General features: G+C 32.9%; 4 protein-coding genes and 1 non-coding gene across 7 annotated transcripts; 2 read left to right on the top strand and 3 right to left on the bottom strand.

The window, feature by feature from the left end:
* Nucleotides 1–498: 498 nt before the first annotated feature.
* On the bottom strand, nucleotides 499–2,301 carry LOC137827866 (sugar transport protein 10). The gene is made up of 3 exons (XM_068634221.2): nucleotides 1,843–2,301; nucleotides 1,099–1,722; nucleotides 499–972 (listed from the first exon to the last, which is right to left on the bottom strand). Exons 1-3 carry the CDS (start codon nucleotides 2,299–2,301, stop codon nucleotides 517–519), a joined length of 1,539 nt encoding a protein of 512 aa, XP_068490322.2. The 3' UTR covers nucleotides 499–516.
* A 1,310-nt stretch (nucleotides 2,302–3,611) lies between these two features.
* Nucleotides 3,612–7,737, bottom strand: LOC137828265 (Tetratricopeptide repeat (TPR)-like superfamily protein). 2 transcript variants are annotated; one of them, XR_016523428.1, is made up of 7 exons: nucleotides 7,613–7,732; nucleotides 7,225–7,516; nucleotides 6,849–7,139; nucleotides 6,360–6,608; nucleotides 5,636–5,786; nucleotides 5,307–5,405; nucleotides 3,612–4,443 (listed from the first exon to the last, which is right to left on the bottom strand). XR_016523428.1 is itself a non-coding variant. In XM_068634756.2 (7 exons), exons 1-7 carry the CDS (start codon nucleotides 7,678–7,680, stop codon nucleotides 3,903–3,905), a joined length of 1,665 nt encoding a protein of 554 aa, XP_068490857.1. In that variant the 5' UTR covers nucleotides 7,681–7,737; the 3' UTR covers nucleotides 3,612–3,902. The 2 variants fall into 2 exon arrangements, 1 of the variants encoding a protein (XP_068490857.1); XM_068634756.2 differs by having other exon boundaries at nucleotides 5,636–5,760; nucleotides 7,613–7,737.
* Nucleotides 7,738–8,531: 794 nt separating this feature from the next.
* On the top strand, nucleotides 8,532–10,982 carry LOC137827726 (RING/U-box superfamily protein). Of its 2 annotated transcripts, none has more exons than XM_068634015.2 (2): nucleotides 8,532–9,544; nucleotides 10,656–10,982. In XM_068634015.2, the coding sequence occupies exon 1, from the start codon at nucleotides 8,626–8,628 to the stop codon at nucleotides 9,535–9,537; it is 912 nt and encodes a 303-aa protein (XP_068490116.2). In that variant the 5' UTR covers nucleotides 8,532–8,625; the 3' UTR covers nucleotides 9,538–9,544; nucleotides 10,656–10,982. The 2 variants fall into 2 exon arrangements, 1 of the variants encoding a protein (XP_068490116.2); XR_011083772.2 differs by having other exon boundaries at nucleotides 8,550–10,137.
* A 2,534-nt stretch (nucleotides 10,983–13,516) lies between these two features.
* Nucleotides 13,517–13,601, bottom strand: TRNAM-CAU (transfer RNA methionine (anticodon CAU)). The gene is given in 2 exon segments: nucleotides 13,517–13,552; nucleotides 13,564–13,601. It is a non-coding gene; the product is annotated as a tRNA-Met (tRNA).
* A 928-nt stretch (nucleotides 13,602–14,529) lies between these two features.
* Nucleotides 14,530–17,943, top strand: LOC137828641 (E2F-associated phosphoprotein). The gene is made up of 3 exons (XM_068635296.2): nucleotides 14,530–14,681; nucleotides 16,589–16,754; nucleotides 17,297–17,943. Exons 1-3 carry the CDS (start codon nucleotides 14,615–14,617, stop codon nucleotides 17,553–17,555), a joined length of 492 nt encoding a protein of 163 aa, XP_068491397.1. The 5' UTR covers nucleotides 14,530–14,614; the 3' UTR covers nucleotides 17,556–17,943.
* The last annotated feature ends 274 nt before the right edge of the window (nucleotides 17,944–18,217 follow it).

Raw genomic sequence — 18,217 nt, 5'->3', positions numbered from 1 at the left:
GTGTTTTATGTATATTCTCAAATAATAATTTTTAGATATTCACTGAATCTTTTTACATGTTACTGAATCAAACAATTTAACATTAAAATTAAATTTAAATACAAAAATCGAGCAAGATTCAAGCAATGTTTTAAGAGAATTCAAATTTACATCAAATCTCTATTTATAAATTGGAAAGTAAGATTTTTCCTTTCATGTATCATTCCAGAAATATCAAAACATATCTTTAATTATTATTTTTTTGTGTTTAGTATTGATCAAATAATAATGTGATATTCTATGTTTAGGGTTTAGTATTGATTTAAATAATTTAATAATACAAATTAATATAAATACAAAATTGAGCCAAATTTAAGTAATTTAATATTCAAAATTAATATAAATACATAGTACAGTAAAATTTTGTTGAACATAGTATATATTTTATTAGAAAAAGTAAGAATTACTTCATTACAATTTACATGTAAGAAATGATAGAAATTTTGTTGGTATAATTAAACAAAATTCTTGGACAATTCAAGCTGTGGTCATATGAGGATGTGCTTCGGTGACCGCATCATTCGAAATGAACTTACTCCAAAACCAATGTGACTTCCAAACTTTATTCATCTCTTCAATTCGAACATTTCTTGTCTCGGGCAGAAACAAGGCAACGAAAATGGTCATGATGAGCACAAATCCAGCAAAGAAGAAGAAAAGACCAAACTTCAAGTGACAAAGCATGGGTAGAAAAACTTGAGCAATTATAAAGGTAAATAACATGTTTACAGCAACATTAGTGCCTTGACCTGCAGATCGAACCTCAAGAGAACATATTTCACTAGGAACCAACCACCCTAGTGGACCCCATGACCATGCATATGCTGCAACGTATGCACATATAAAAAATAAAAGAATAGCAGCTTCTCCACTACTAAAATGGCCTTCACCACTCACTCCAAACTTCAAAGCAATCATGATTCCAACAACAAGCTACAAAAAAATTATTATGTCCTTCAAATTAGTTGTTCATGTAGAAAATGACTCAAGTCATAAAAGTGTTATCTTTTAAATATTAAAGTAACATACATTGTTTATCGATTAAGTTAAGATTTTTACCTGACAAATAAGCATTTGAATGCCACCTTCGAGGAACAATATCCTTCTCCCAAACTTGTCCACAGAGAAAATGGAAACAAAAGTGGCAACCACGTTAACACCTCCAGTGATGACAGAAGACATAAGGGAAGTATCGTTACCAAAACCCAAAGTTTTAAATAGGACAGGTGCATAAAACATGATGACATTGATGCCCGTGAATTGTTGGAAAAATGGAATAAGAGAGCAAAAAGTGAGTTGAGGTCTATATTTTGGTTGTGTAATGTTTTTCCATGGATGTTCCACATCTTTGGCTGCTTCAGTCGCATCAACAAGGGCTTGGAACTCCTCATCAACATTATCCATGCCACGAATCTTCTGCAACATTTTCTTAGCTGCTTCTGTCTTACCTCTTTCAATTAAGGAGTTAGGGGTGTCACCTAAGAAAAGAGATCCTACACATAACATAAATGCAGGAACTGCACCGACACCTAAAGAAATTCTCCAACCAGATTCTAGTTTGGCAGTGCCATAATTAATGAGGTTTGCAATCAAGATGCCAATTGTGATCATCATTTGAAATCCAATGTTAAGTGCACCTCTTATGGATGTTGGAGCCATTTCAGATAAATACACAGGTAGAGACTATTGAAAATAGTAATAAAATAATAAAACAAAGGAAATGTTAAACTAGTTAAATCATGAAAAATTCTTCATATTCATATAACCAAAGTTGAAAACATTGACTAGGATGCAAAGTCTCACCTGATTACAAAATCCAACGCCAAAACCAAGCAATAAACGACCTATGATGAGCATTTGAATATTGATGGCAAAACCATTGATCAATGCACCAAGAAGGAAAAACAAACCACCTGCAAACATTGAGGTCTTGCGTCCCATCATTCTTGTGGTGGTGGAAGCAAAGAAAGAAGCTACTAATGCAGCAAGATATAAAGAAGAAGTGAATAAAGTAAGGAGTTGGTTGTTGAATTTGCAATATTGACTATCATGGTTGGATTCATCTTTCATTTGTCTGTAAACACTAGGAAAGAATTTGATCAAGAATGTTTCCATGGAAGTGATTCCTCCCGTAATTCCAAGATCATAACCAAACAGTAGACCACCCATGGCTGCTACAAAACATGTCACCAACACATACATTGTGATCTTACTTTCATATTGTCTTCCATTTTTTGAACTAACAAAACTTCCACCAGCCATCTTTTCAAACTTTATATTTTAAGTTGATTTCTCTCTTAACTTTCCTTTCCTACAAGATATTAAATAATTTCTTGTTTTATAATCTAAAATATGCTAAAAATAACATCTAACAAATGACAATGTGTTATATCAATGAAATAACTTGTCTAACAATATTATATCTTTTTAAGTAATTTAATTATCTATCATGTTATTAATATCCTAATTTATGTATATTGTTTTTTCAGTTAAAACTAATATGTTATTTTAAGGATTTAAGATAAGAACTAGTTACTCAAAATTTATAGAATCAATGTTTTATAGACAATAGTTTATTTTGACCATTAATTAATGATGTCTAACATTAAATTTTTTTATAATTAATGATGTAATCTCTTTATAATTTAAGGAAATTTAATTGACAATCAATTTATATGTTCATAAATTAACATTGGTTATAATTCCTCAACTTCCACTATATTAAATTCTTTTAACTATTCAAGCTTCATTACAAAGTTGATGTTAACAATAAGTAATGTTATTGAGACTATGGCAAACATAATCACTGTTATATATGATCTCATTTTGACTAAATTTAGTTCTTTAAAAACAAGGCCTAATTTTTAACCAACATTAATTTTTATTTCGTAAGTACAATAAACTTAAAATATAATAATAATAATAATAATAATAATAATAATAATATTTATTTTAATCTATAAATTTCATCTTCCCTCAACTTTGGCTTCAAACAGAGAAAAATGTTTCCTATGTTAAAATTCCATAAACAACTATTGTTTAGATGAACGTGTTAATATCTCCATTGATATTTTATGTATTTAAATATATTTTTCCTTTCATTGACTCCCAATAAGTTCAAGGATATATATCTTCAAGTCATTCTCATTCTTAGAAAATATAATGTAGTAATCCAAAATTTATGCATTCATCTTTCTCTTACTTGTGTATAACCCATAACAAAACATTATCCGTACATATTCCTATTTTAATTCATATTTTAATTATTTAATGTTTGTTGTAAAACTACATCAAAACCTTTAGACATTAACAAATATTTAGCTATTAGTAGATGTTCATAATTTGATGGTGGCTGCCACCATGTACATTAACAAATTCATTGATATATATTTTAAACCATACATAATTTTATTCCATAGTACCCTTAGTTTTAGATACCAAAATGTATTTATGATTCCAAACCAATTCCAATTCTGACTAAATTGAAATTTAAACTTCAATTCCAGTTTCAAGAACAAAACAAAAAAACATTCAGCATAAGTTTCATTAATTATTTCAAAAGCATAGGCATATTTGAGTAACTGATGAACTCACTGCATTAACTGATAATGCATTTGGAATAAATGTTATCTGAGTTCTATGAACAAAGGCAAAACAAAACAGAACATGCTAAGTAGTCAAGATATGGTGAACAAAAAATGGATGATGAGACATAAGGCCATCATGTGTTTACTTCCCAATGACTACCATATTTGATATATGGAGTATGGTATGTGTTAATACTTTCAACTGCTTGATAATACCACAAAATACAAGGACCCCACAATTACATAGTGTACAAAAATTGTAGTATCTGAGACCCATCAACTTACCTCTGCGACATGTTCATCATAAGCCTTGGCCAGCTCATCATCAAAATGTTCATAATTATCTTCTTCATCTTCCTCATCAAATCTAACAACGCCATTAATATTTGGTAAACTTTTATTTTCACTGAAATGCACTATCAGCTCATTAACCTCTTCCCTTTCAAGATCAGTTTTTGCTAAAGATAAAAGAACATTTTTAGCTTTCTTATCGGGAGAGATTCCATTAGACTCCATTTCCTTAAACCAATGAACAGCACTGTCGAAGTCTCCACTTTTTCCATATGCATCCATGATAGTAGTCAAAATTGTCTGATTGGCCTTTATTCCCCGCTCAAGCATTTCTTCGTACTTTTTCATTACCATCCCAAGATCGTTTGTCTTAGCATACCCTTTAATTAAGGTTCCGTAAGTAACAACATTAGGCTCAAAACCATCTTGTATCAATCTTTTGAAAAACATCTCAGCACCCTCCATATCAGATGCATTGACATAAGCTGATAACATGGTAGTGTATGAGCAAAGATCTGGAAAGTATCTGCGTGGGAAAGTATACGAGAAGAAGACTCAGTGTTGTGCACTAAATAATAATATAGACAGGAACATTTTCTCAAATTCTATTTCATTTGGTACATGAATTTTAATAGTGTTTTTGGATTTATGTTAGCAAACACCAACTGCCCCATTCATCTCAATCCATCAAGAGACAAGCTTTTCCATTTGGACTCATTGGAATGTATGACATCTGATATTCAAAAAATGATCATAAGAAATGTTTGTTGTTTATTTCTGATCACACCTAAAACCATTATCTACTAATTAACTCCTGGATAAGTCTCCAACATTATGCCATCGGCTACTTTCGTGCATGATCTCATTATGTCCCTGGCCTTACAAAAAGTTGTTCCCTTTAGTCCTTAAATTTCATTGTTAGTGAAAATTGAAGTATAAAAAGACTAGTGAATGACTTTCTGCAAAGTCTGACTAAAAGAAGATTTTAAAAATCAGAATTTAAAGCAATTGACACTTTCATTTCAGAAACCAGTATGGTAATTCGCTCACAATCCATCATTGGTATTTGGCCTTTCAGACGATCTGCGCTTTCATGGAGAAAAGGTATTTTACATAAATTTCATTTTTTTTCTTATTTACTACATTAGATCCTCCTTAATCGTTAGTGAACAATAGTATTCGTTGACTTGGGAGGGCTATGGGTCTAAGTCTACGTTTGATTTGACTTGGCTGTTGATTGGGCTTTTCATTTTGTAATTTGCCTCACATCTTTTATTCCCCCATTGTTTTTCCCTTACTGTTGTACTTGTGAATGTGTTTTTCTTCCCAGGAAAAAAACTAGAACCAGTAACCCCCAATACACTGAAGAAGAAAGGAAATGCTACTCACCTATCCCTTCTCATACTCTTAAACACGGTCCGAGCCTGCTCCACCATTCCCGATATAGAAAATGCATCAAGTAAAATATTGTAAGCTTTCCGAGTTGGCCTGTGAAAAAGAGGAGAATATGGTAACTTCTATAATAATAAAAATAATGATCATTTAGTAGATAAAGTAAAACCCTATAATGCACGCATGTGATACCAGTTATTTGAATACGTGACTAGTAGGCTACTAAAAATCCCATCAAGTAATTACTAATAACGAAGCTGATAACAACTTAAATTATCTAGCTTGCTATTCATTCTTCGCATTAATAGTTTTATTCCCTGACATACCTGACTCCAGCGTCAAGCATTTCCTCAAATACAGCTAACGCTTCGTCCTCCCTCCGGGCCTTCCCATATGCACTTACGAGTAAGGCATAGCTCACAACATCTGGTCTGAGATCAGCTCTTTGCATCTAAAATTAGGCATTCACTTCAAAATCTGATGAATTAATTATAAGCAAGAAATTAAAGGGAGGACAGAGAAACAAGATGAAAACTAACGGAAAGTCTTGAAAATACCTAAGATTAAATACATTATGTCCATGAAAATGTTGACAATATTAGTGCTTATTGTGTGCAAGGATTTAATTTCACCATTCTCATAATTTAATCAAAAACTGACTGAACTAGCATGGAGAAAGGTTTGCAAACCGAAACAGATTTCAAATAATCTACTTGCAGAAATTAAATCTACAACAAATCCTCCATGTGGAGAAAGGTGAGACTGTTTGTACCTATACAAGAAAAGTACAAAGCCAAAACAGTTGAAAATTGAGTCTATATTTAAGAAGTATGGGTTATCTTGTATGAAGAAGGAGATTTAAAATTTAATTGAAGTACCTAAACATGTTATTGTTCGTGTAGAATATGACAAGACCATTTTTGTTACACAATTTAGTCACAACCAGTTTCTTCCTCATTTGGAAATGATAAATATAATATGATGTTAAAGTATTATGCTTGTTCAGCCTTCAGAAAGGAATGTTGTCTATGATAAACATGCACAAAATACCTGATCATATATGTTCGAAACTTCCTTGTAATTTGTTTCAAATGACATCAAGCTATTATAAGTTACTGTAGATTGTTCAATTCCTCGTTCAGCCATCAGCGCAAATGCCTTACGGGCCTTTTCATAACTTCCAGCCTTTTTAAACATATAAATCATCATGTTAAACATCTTCTGGTCTGGTTTCAAAGGTGAGTTTTCATCATTCAGTAAACGGTCAAATACTTCTTCAGCTTCTTTAAACTTGTTCCCCTGTAAGTGAATCAATATAAATGTGAAACTGAAAGTCAAGAGACTCAATAGCAGTCTGTAAAATATTTAAGAAATGTACACCGAGTTCAACATAGTTATCCCAACATGAGAGATCTGTTGTTGTTGAACAATCATGGTCATTGGAACAATTATCATAACCTGTAAGCCCCACCCACCAACCTCCATGTTTAAACTCATAAGTAAAAGTGTATAGGATTAAATACAAAGATGAATGCATACATTAACAAATGTTTTAAGTATTATCTGGTATGTTACAGCAGAAGGTTCAGGACCCCATTTCTGCATCCTTCGGAATATCGCTTCAGCATTGTTATATCTGCCTCCTTTTCCATATGCTTCCATAACTGCAGTCTGAGATACAACATTTGGTGCATACCCATTCTTATTCATCAAAGCTAAGATCTTCTCAGCACCATTGAAGTCTCCCAGCTTCCCATATGCCGTGATAAGCATGAAATAATCCATCTTACCAAAATCCCACCAGCTTTGAGTCCGAAGCCACTCAAGAATCTAGAGAACCGCGTAATAAACAAGTTAGAATCGCTTACAAGTAAAACCAAACAATCACACAACAAGGAACAGATGAACTGTACACCTCAGCGACAAGGTTCCACTTTTTGAGTTGCTTAAACCTAATCAAGGTACCAACGACAAGGTTTTTAGGAATACTCTGGTTGCTAATCTTCTCAGAAGAGAGAACAGAAACAGCAGAACCGGACTCCTCGATTTCAGTCATGATTCTCCTCCAATTCTTCTGGTCAGCTTCATCCGCAAGGTCCTTGAAAACCTCCATTTTCCTCCTCCTCTGCATGAACTTCCTCGGTTTCAACATTCCCCTGCACACCACCTCCATTCTCCCACTCATCCTCACCCTCGCAATTCCATTGCTACACAAACAAAACACAACGGAATGAATCAGCGAACCATACATACATACACACACATACACCTAAAACACAACACTGAAAAACCCTAAACCCTACCTCGTGCGAGTGGGTGGCAGAGGGAGATGTGGCAAGTGACAGTGTGACTTCGAAATGAGACTACACATAATCTACCGAAGAGGATCGTTTCCAGAAGAAGATGATTCTCTTAAGGAGCACAAAGTAACTATAAATATAAATATCTATTCTAATATCCATTTCCATTTCATGGGCCGAACTATTTTTTTGGCAATTTCTCCCAACACCATGTATTTTTTATATCCACCCAACATAACTTTTTAAACCCAACTTTGTCTTTGTCACATATTGCGTATAGATGCTAATATCTGAAAGTCACATATTTGTCTATAAATATTGGCATCTGAAAGTGTCTGTTTTGCATACGGATATTGGTATCCAAAAGTGTCATGTTTGTCTACGGATATTAATATCCAAAAGTATCATGTTTGCCTATGAATATTTTCATCCAGAACTGTACTCTTTGATTACGGATGTCCATATCTAGAGGTAAAAAATTAACTATAACCTTCCGAACATAAGCATATGATACAACTCCGGATATGTACGTCTGGAATAAAAAAACACTTTCGGATATAGATATCCAGAAATCACACCGTTTGTAAAAACTTACTACACTACAATACATATCAATTATCACAACCACAACTCTTCTCCTCCTCTCCGTCGTGCCTTAGGAACTCAGTGGTGTGTTGGTGTCGTTGTGACTTAGGTACATAAAGTTGGGTGCATAAGGCTTACGATAGGGGAATGCATTGTTGTAGTGAAACCTAGATTTTATTTCATTAAGAATACAATACACATTTTACATTGTTCATTAAGGACACACAGAACATTTCACACAAGTGATAGGTGTAAGTAAAAAATGGTATTGTGCAAGGAGAATCTGCCGTATTTTTGGGTCAGGCCCAATAAAATGGGCCCGCCCAGTTATATAGAAAGAGATCTTCCTCAATCAGTTAGAGAGAGAAAAAGACGAAACCAGAGAAAAGGAGAGGTTGCGTTGCGATTAACGACGACGAAGAAGACGACCAATGATGTCTTCCGGCGGGGACGGCGGGAAGCCATTTTTCTGCCACGTGTGCAATCAGAGGATCACGTGCACCGATGAGTCGGAACCGTTCTGCCCGATCTGTCTGGAAGGTTTCGTGGAAGAATGGAACCCTAACAACCATAGCCATAACCCTAATTTTGTCCATGAGAGTGGTGGAGAATCTTTGGATCCCGAATTTCCGTTCGATTTGATCGATTCCATGCTCCCTCTCTTGCTCAACTCCGGTTCCAGGACCCGCCGCGAAGCCGACATGTTCGACCCGAGGACCTACCTCCAGAACTACCTTCAGAGCCTTCGCGCTGACGGCGCCAACATTCAATTCTCCTTCGGCCACCCTTCCGACAACTGGTTTCGCTCCCCGGCCAACCTTGGCGACTACTACCTCGGCCCCGGCTTTGAGCAGTTGATTCAGCTCCTCGCCGACAACGATCCCAACCGTTACGGCACGCCGCCAGCCGCCAAGGACGCCATCGAGAATCTCCCCACAGTCACCGTCGACGACGAGTTGCTGAACTCGGAGATGAACCAATGCGCGGTCTGCCAGGACGAGTTCGAGAAGGACACGCAGGTGAAGCAGATGCCGTGCAGGCACGCTTACCACGCTGACTGCTTGATTCCTTGGCTCCGGCTGCATAACTCGTGCCCTGTGTGTCGGTATGAACTGCCCACCGATGACTCCGAATATGAGAATCGGCCACGGGCCAGTGGCGATGGTGGTGGTGGTGGTGGTGGGTCGAGGTCTGATGTGAGCGATAGTGGCAGTGGCAGTGGCGCGGGAGGGGGAAATAATAGAGCTGTTCACAGGACTGTTAGAATATTTTTGCGGCCTCCTTCTGATGGAGGTGACTCGGTGCAGGACAATGCCGAAAGGGGATGGGAAAGTTGGGATTGAAATTTGTGTAAGTAGTTCTTGTTTTATTATTGGTTGTGTGCTTTATTTGTTTTACTTTGATTTGAAACACGTTGGTTTTGATTGCATTTAGGACTCAATGTTCTGGTTTTGTAGTATAATTGACAATTTGTGGCATTTAAGCATGTGGGTTTAGCTTGTTAGGTGTTTTGACTTCTGTTGATTGTTCATAAGGTCATTGGAAATTAATTTCCGTGCCTTCTTTCTTACCGAGAGTGACAAGGCTTTTAATGCTCATGAAAATAAACATGTCTTATTGTACTTCAGCCAATCTGCGAGCCATTGAGTTGGTTATCGTTATTCTTGGTGTTTTTAAAAACTTATTCTGTATATTCTCATTTTATGGTCATTTCTATATTTGGGGTGTTAATGATCTGAACTTCATCTGAATAGTTTGTTAAACTGTTTATATTCTGTGTAGTTTCCAGGTTTATAGCTCCTTTTTCTTAATATTTCTATCTGACATCGATTTACAATGTACCGTTTGTAATGGTAACTCTTGTTGAGAGCTTTTGACCATGGAGCTGCTTGTCCCGCACTCTTGCACAAAGAAGTGGTGTATGCGGGAATAAAGAGGAAGAGGTTTAAAGTTCTGAACTAACTATTTTGTTTACTTATGGGATCTTGCACTTCTATATAAAAGGGTTTTCCTTCTCTATTTTTTAATTAAAACTGTGTTTCATAGAATGAAGTGGGGATGAAGGGAAAGGTAAACAGAATTTAGGATATTGAAAGCAATTAAATGTTCAATTGATTCAAGCATGAAGATTCACTAGTGCTTTGCAACGTCATGGTGAAATGGAATGGATTATTTTCCACTAAAGCCTCACTCAATTTTGATGTTGGTAGGAAATTTTTAAAAAGACTGAATGAATTGTACTTGTTCCCTTCGTAGAACCAAACTAGATTGGAATATTGAATATTTTGCACTCTATGGAACAATCTAATGTATTGCTTGATGATTGTTTCTGTCTATACTGGGCCATAAAATTGTTACATAATTGTGTCGATGTTTGGTTCTTAATTTTTATGTTTGTTCTTTGGATGATTATGAAGGTGTATGCTGATATGAAGTGCTGAAAGTTAGTTTGTATGTGCAGGTATTGTCTCTTGTTGGAAACTATCTTGTGCAGCTAAGGGTTCCGTGAATAGATTACTATCGTTGGCATGTTTGCAGGAGTCCTTGTGAGGAGGATTGTAAGAGATGTTATTTTCCGTGGCCATGAACATGAACTCTGTTCGATCAAAGGGGATTGCATGAAAGCTCGCAATTAATGAGACTTTAGGTACTGCGTTATTTTGTACAGATCATCTTCCAAACTTCAAATATTGATCATCTTTTATGCAATATTTAGTCATGGTTATGTTTCTCCTATGTCTGTATAAAACGTTTTAATTTCGAAATTTTTATTTTAACCGTTTTAGAGTCTGTTACCCACTTCTTTACCAGCCCAATTAGGAAATAAGCCTTCATTAATAGACACGCCAATGGCATCTCCATGCAAGGGTCCTAATCAAAAGTTTAAGTTCAAATATAAGATTTTAGTTTTATAAGAAACCTAATCTTTTTTATTTTACAAGACTTGTACTTACTATGAAATGTAAATATGAAATTATAAAAGTTTGGATACTCTTGTTTTTAATATAAGATACATTTTATAAGAAATTTATGATATTTTTAATGCAACATTTCATAGTTTCTATGAAATATCAGATTTCCTTTTTGTGTTTGTGTCTACAAAATATTATACATGTTTTTTATTAGTAAAAATGAGAAGAAAATTTAAAAAAGAATAGTAATAGTAAGGGTATATTTGAGAGCATTGTTGGAGAAGTAATTCTTTGTGTATAGCATGGAAGAAGGCGTGGGAAAACGATAACCCTTTATATTATATCCGTTTCATAAAGTTGTACAGTAATATATGGTTGACAGTATTTGGTAGTATTTATAATTGATAGCAACGCCCACTTCACACCTTAAACAACAGTGTCTCATCACAACCATCAAATTAATTTGCTTAAAGTGTAACTGTAGATCATGTCATATCTTTTTCGGATTATGTAGTTAATCACGAATCTGAAAATAAGTTTTCGGATTATGAATTGAAAAAAAACCTTTCAGATTACATAATTCGTAATATAAGCTATGTTTTAATTTTTTTCTACAGAAGAATATTTTTGGAACACATAAATTTATGTAGGTGAGTTAAGAACACGTATGTGTGAGAAGAAGCAGTTCATAACTGAATAAGAACACTTATGGAAGTTAGTGTAAGAAGCAGCAGTCCATAACTGCATAATAATAATAAAAAAAGCTTAATAAGGAAATTATACATTTTAATCTTTTTAATTCACTTTCTATAAAAAGTTTAATGTATTGAACACTTAAAATGAGGAGATTATATTTATTTCAAAACTTATTATTTTATAAAGCTTTGCTTTTTTGTTAATTGTATAAAATGTTACATGTTTGGATATGCATATATTTATTATTTCAGCCTATGTTTTATTTTTGTTATTATTTTTTCCAGATCATATAACTCATGTTACTTTAGAAGTAGACATGATTAAGTAGGATTTACTTATCAGATGCCAAATTTGGTGGTTGATCAGTTTTAGTTATAGTTAAAGATCACTAACCACAAATTTAATATCAATTTTATACGAACCATCAGAGTTATCTCCACAAATTATCATAATATTCTACCTAATTATTTTCTTTTAATCAAATGATACATGGCAAGACGATGATTGCTTAGTTGGTTAGTTTCTTTATAAATTTAAATGTAAAACAACTATTTATATAACTTTTTGATAAAAAAAAAGTTAACTTTTATTTTTAAATTTTCTAATTTTATTTGGTTTTTCTTTAATATGGTTTCGATACCATACTATATTTATCAGGTAGAACTAATAATATAAAGTCTCACAAAGGGTCGTGATCCTAAACCTTAAATTCAATTTATATATTTCTTACTTTTTCAACCTAAATCTTTTAAAAATAAATAAAAATCAAATTTTGAAAATAAAATAAAAATAAAATGGTGATAGAAAAAAAATGTAATTATGAAGTAAATAAAAATAATCAATTTTCTCTAAATATATGTTACACATTTAAATTTATAAAAAATAAACTCTTATAAGTCCCCATCATGTTGCCAATCTATAATTTGATAAAAAAAATTGAAAGCAAATAATCGTAACATTATAATCATTTACTGAGATAATTCCTATTGTTTGCGTAAAATTGATCTTGAATATGTAATAAATTGTCTTCAACTTTTATTAATTAAATAATTGTCTATCCATTTGTGTTCAATCAATAAATATCATATATTTTTTTATCTGCACATATTTTCTTCAATATATTTTACTTTATTATAAGTAATTTTTTATTCTTATTTGATAGTTATTATTATTATATTATTAGCTTGTAGATGTATTTTTATTTTTATCTAAATTTAATACTTGTTATTATTTCTCTTATATTCTCCTTTGATGTATCACACGGATATCCGACTAATATGTATTTAAATATTATAAATTTAATTATATAAAGTTACATTTTGAATGTTGTTTTCAAATAATTGATTCAATCAAATAATGTAATTATTACAAAGGATAATTTTTTTAAAAAAATTATTCATATTGTAATATTTCTTCAGTTAAAACTTGTGGTGTGTCCCTCGAATAAATGTAATGAATACCTTAAGAAACTTATAGAGTATATATTGGTAAAATATTTTGTTAAATTTATGACAATTCTAATTTTAATACAGTTTTAACATAATTTTAAAAAAATAAAAATATATTAATTTTTTAAAAATTTAAATTTATCTTATAATAATTTTTTATCATAATTACAAAAATAAATAATAAACTTTTTAAATTTCGTGAAAAATATTCCAAAAGAAAGATGGAAACATATGCTACATAACTTAATTTTGGGCAAAATGAATAATGGGGTGAGAGAGGCTCGAACTCTCGACCTCAGGATCACTCAGAAGCTATGAGACCTACGCGCTAGCCAACTGCGCCACCACCCCTTATATGTTCATAGCATCTTCTTTATGTTTTAATACTTCTTTTTATTGGCATTATGTTTTAATGTATTGCACATTTTGTAATATATTTTTTGTTATACTTTAGATAAACTAGTTTCCAAATTATAAATTTTACAGGCCATCCAAAAATAATTTTGACATTTTATTTAAAAAATATTAGGGAAAAGAAAACATCAATCCAAAGAGCTAAACTTAGAACATCAATCTAAAGAGCTAAACTCAGAGTACAAACAGAATGGGTTTCGTAGAAAACAATTCGAAATATAAATCTGTATTATGGATTGTTTAATTTTAAATATAAATTTTATATTCTAAATTTTACAATCTCAAATATAAAAATTTGTATTCTTGAATGTGGAATTAAAAAAAATTATATTTCGAATTATAAATTTTGAAATAGACAAATTTAATATTTTTAAAAATATGGGGTGGTACAAGAAACTATGGACGTGTAGTAAGAATTTGCTGTGATTGATTTATCTCTTAGTTGCGCAATATAATTTGGGCCGAGGTCCAATCATATCGGGCTTTAATAGCTCCACATAGGGCGTTTTTCCCTGCACCTCAAAAATGACTTCTTGCACCTCAATTTTTAGAAAAAGACCATTTTATCCTTTTTAAAAAGAACTTTCAGATTATTCTTTTCAGAATATTTCCAGAACGTACTTTCTGAACACCATTTTATGAATTATGGATTTATCATTAATGAAATAAAAAAATGTGTTCGAAAAATGATATTCTTGAATGACTTTTTGTCTTTCAGTAACATTTTTTACTTACGAAACACTTAACTTTTATTCCAGAATTAACCAAAATTATTAACAATAATTTTAATATTTTAAAGAATACAGAGGTGTTGGAAGAAAAATGTAGGGGTGCAGGAAGAAGCACCCCTCCATATATAGCCGTTTTAGAAGAAAAAAAAATATAGACTGGGGTTGGTTCAATTTGTTTGTGTGTGTTGAATATTTGGATAGAGTTTGAGCGAGAGAAAGATGGAAGAAGATGATGGAGTAAGAGACAACACTGTCACACATTCACCCACCAATTCGCAAAAAACTGGTAACGAATTTCGCCATCTTAACGTTTTGCTGCTTTTCCTTTTTCACTTACGTTCTTCTTCTCACTACTTCAACTGAAAATGGAAAACGTTGGAGTTCATAATTATCAATTGAGGACTTTCGATTTTTTTTATAATTTTAATGATTTTGTGTGTTCATTTCATCAGAATAGGTTTAGTTCACTGGTTCAATGTCAAATGAACAGATTATTTTTTAACACTTATCGCTTGTTTCACCCAATCTTGATGCTCGTATTGAAATTTGATGCGAGGTGTTATGAATTTTCTGCGATTGAAGACCAGATACTTGCATGCAATGACTTTTTACACATGATAACTATTTACTTTGTAGTTTAGCTAGATGCTTTCTTGTTTGAAGAGGACTCATCACTGCTAACCCTATTGTGTTGGTGAGACTCGGGATTAGAAGATGTTTTGCCCTAAAATACGGTTTTCTTCAAATAATAGTGAACGCAGTTATGCTAACTGAATCTGCAATCTGAATCTCTCATTTGGCACTTTAATTCACTAACTGTTTTTGAATAGTAGAATGATTGTAGTTGAAGACGGATAATAGAGTTTGGATCATACCTTGGTCGGATATTGTAGCCAAATGGGCATGATTAGATTAATAAGCTGATGCAAGAACTTTTTTTAAGAGGCTTTATGTTGGAAACGAAGCTGAGAAAGGAGCAGGTTCAAATAGTCACTTCAAGTATCTTGAACATAATTTAACTTTTCTCTTGGCTGTTGTCAATTACCTTTGAGTATTTGACTCACTTTTATATTTTCTTAAGAAATAAAGATAGCATTTATTAGTCATTGTAATTACTTAGAGTACAAACTAGCATATGTTTTTAGATTCAAGATATCACTGCACCAAAACAAGATTCAAGATATTAAATATCTGTACTTGTCAGACTTTATTTTTATTTCTTAGTGTCTTTCCAGGGGGAATACATTAAAGAAATCCTTGTTCACATACCAGTTGTATTATGCATGCTTTTTAAAGACTGGTGAAAGCCTATTAAGTACACCTGAACTGGGAAATACGTTCAAAGATCCTACCGAGGTTGATAATTAAATATATATTTGGTTTTTATAATTTATTGAATGATAAAGGAGTATACTGATAAAGTGATATACATTCATAATCAAATAATACAACAAGGTATTTAGGTTAATAGATTTAACAGTCATAAGTTCAAAATATTAAGAATAACACTAATATGTCCATAACACGACATATTATTTTAATCGATGTCATCTATCTCATTAAGAAAATGAAAAGAACTCAAGACAGCAGTATATTATATGAGCTCATTTTGAAAATAATCACCACTATAAAAACAAAGTTCTCCAGACTAGTTTAACCAATTCCTGACCAATCACTGGTCTATAAATCAAACCAGATGGTTTAGTCCAGTTCTTTCACAAATTGTGTGTTTGGCATGTATTGATGTTTTAAGTTAATCAGTCACAGTTTTCTAATTGTACCCTTGTTTGCTTTTTTTACTATCTGCTTTGAAGTTTTTATCATCACTATTCAAGTCAGCATTTTCAATGTGGCATCTATGAACTCCGTACACATAATTTACAATTGATATGCCTTTAAATTCTTTTTTCCCCAATAAGTTGCATGATGTTTGTACATGTTGCATTTTGTAGTTTATTCTTTGGCTTAAAACTGTGTTCTATGAGCCACTGGGGTTGAGCGGTAGTTTGGAATATGTGTTTGCTGGATGCAATAGGTTTAGGCCTCAATGCTGTCATTATAATCATTCTTCTGGTAGATTATAGCTGGAAACGTGTCCTTTCTTTACTATCATAAAGTCCCAGCAGAATTTGCAACAGGTGATCCAGCATTAAGCTAACAATATAATTTTTCTTTATTTAATTTTAATACCAGTTTCTGATGATGACGAAATAGACTACACAACCAAACCAGAGTTTTATGACCCAAATCTTGATGATAAGAATGAACAGTGGATTCATAAAAAGAGACAAGGACTTGTCTCTGATGCTGTGCTTAGTTGCCCTGCTTGCTTCACAACCCTCTGCCTCGAATGTCAGAGGTACACACTTGAGTTACTGTTTTGGTTGCATGGCCATATATATGTATATGTATATGTATATATATATATATACACACGTAAACTAACATAAGGAATTATTATATTGGTAGATTGAACAAATGATTTATTTTCACCCAGAGCAATTATTTATTATTACTTTTGTAAATCTTAGAAGGTTGGAAGTATCTTGATCAACTCAAGAGGTGTTGGAGAAGAAGAAGCTTGCAGAAGCATGTCCCATGGTGATTCAAATTCGTAACATGCCAAAAGCCCATGAAAAACAAGAACCTTTTGCAAAATAAAATAGAAAATGGATAGAAAGGACACACAAATTAGAGTTTGCTTTAGAACAATATCATCTTATTAATAGGTATCCTATCCAAGTAAACAATATTCTTGTTCACTTGAGACATTTTCCATTGAAATCAAGTAAATAAGTGCTGCTGGTTTTGTTCCTGGGAATATTTGTTCGGAACTGGTTTGACTAACCTGTCGGTTGTGACTTATGATTTGAATGACTGACCTTCTTTAGTTTCTTGCAGGCATGAAAAATATCTGACCCAGTACAGGGCAGTATTTGTTACAAACTGCAAAATTGGGAATGACAAGGTTTTGAAGCAAAATACTTCAAGATCAAGAAAAAGAAATAGAGGGAGTGAAAGATTTGATAGTCATGACCCCAATTCAACTAACATTGAAACATTCAAGCAAGTTTGCTGTTCTGCTTGCTCGACAGAGGTTGGTGTCATTGACCAAGATGAGATTTATCATTTCTACAATGTTCTCCCGAGTGAACCCTGACCGATTTAGATGTATCTGCTCAGAAGTGGCCTTCTCTGAATCTCACTACCTTACAAAATCCCAACTCAGAACTAGTGTATCTCAGTGTCTCCATGCTTTACATCCATGAAGGTATAATTCCTACACTTCCAATATTTCTTCCCCGGAAGCATACTTGAGGTAACCGTCACTGGAGGAAGAAACTATATTTGTGGCTAAAACCTTGGAAATGGGAGATATTGCTTAAAAGAACAAAATTAACATCTTTGCAGATATCCTGTTTGACAGTATCTCTTGAATTTTTTTTCAGTACCATGTCAAATTCTATTTATTTTTGCTATTTTTGTTTTCCATTTTTATTGTCACGGACGATTCCGACGATGCAAAAGCTTGGAATACTGTTTCATCAGCTCATAATAGGCAACTTATAAAATTAGCTAGCAACAGTTATTAAAATCAATGTGTAAATGTTTTCAAAAGTCACAACACTTCCCTACTAAGTCAATGTTTATTTCTGAGGTGGCATCAATGTGCGTGTGCTGGTCTTTTTTTCCCTTGCAGCAGTGAGGTTTGAACTTCTGACATGTCTTCACCACCATCCCAATTCAGGTGACTTTGACATTCTTGAGCCAATTTTCGTGCATTGTAGATTCTTCTAATGGTGATTTTCAATTTCCTTTTTT

Source organism: Phaseolus vulgaris, chromosome 7, assembly GCF_051622355.1.
Source record: "Phaseolus vulgaris cultivar YP4 chromosome 7, ASM5162235v1, whole genome shotgun sequence".
Lineage (NCBI taxonomy): Eukaryota > Viridiplantae > Streptophyta > Magnoliopsida > Fabales > Fabaceae > Phaseolus > Phaseolus vulgaris.
The sequence above is the reverse complement of the archived record's forward strand: the minus strand, read 5'-3'. Positions and strand labels throughout refer to the sequence as shown.

Excerpts from the sequence above, each read along its gene's own strand:
- LOC137828265 (XM_068634756.2), bottom strand. The coding sequence starts at position 7,680 with ATGTGTAGTCTCATTTCGAAGTCACACTGTCACTTGCCACATCTCCCT. Across the intron at positions 7,517-7,612 it reads CTGCCACCCACTCGCACGAG|CAATGGAATTGCGAGGGTGA; the intron begins GTAGGGTTTAGG and ends TTGTTTGTGTAG. Across the intron at positions 7,140-7,224 it reads AGTGGAACCTTGTCGCTGAG|ATTCTTGAGTGGCTTCGGAC; the intron begins GTGTACAGTTCA and ends GCGGTTCTCTAG.
- LOC137827866 (XM_068634221.2), bottom strand. The coding sequence starts at position 2,301 with ATGGCTGGTGGAAGTTTTGTTAGTTCAAAAAATGGAAGACAATATGAA. Across the intron at positions 1,723-1,842 it reads GCGTTGGATTTTGTAATCAG|TCTCTACCTGTGTATTTATC; the intron begins GTGAGACTTTGC and ends TATTTTCAATAG. Across the intron at positions 973-1,098 it reads TTCAAATGCTTATTTGTCAG|CTTGTTGTTGGAATCATGAT; the intron begins GTAAAAATCTTA and ends ATTTTTTTGTAG.
- LOC137828641 (XM_068635296.2), top strand. The coding sequence starts at position 14,615 with ATGGAAGAAGATGATGGAGTAAGAGACAACACTGTCACACATTCACCC. Across the intron at positions 14,682-16,588 it reads CACCAATTCGCAAAAAACTG|TTTCTGATGATGACGAAATA; the intron begins GTAACGAATTTC and ends TTTTAATACCAG. Across the intron at positions 16,755-17,296 it reads CTCTGCCTCGAATGTCAGAG|GCATGAAAAATATCTGACCC; the intron begins GTACACACTTGA and ends AGTTTCTTGCAG.
- LOC137827726 (XM_068634015.2), top strand. The coding sequence starts at position 8,626 with ATGATGTCTTCCGGCGGGGACGGCGGGAAGCCATTTTTCTGCCACGTG.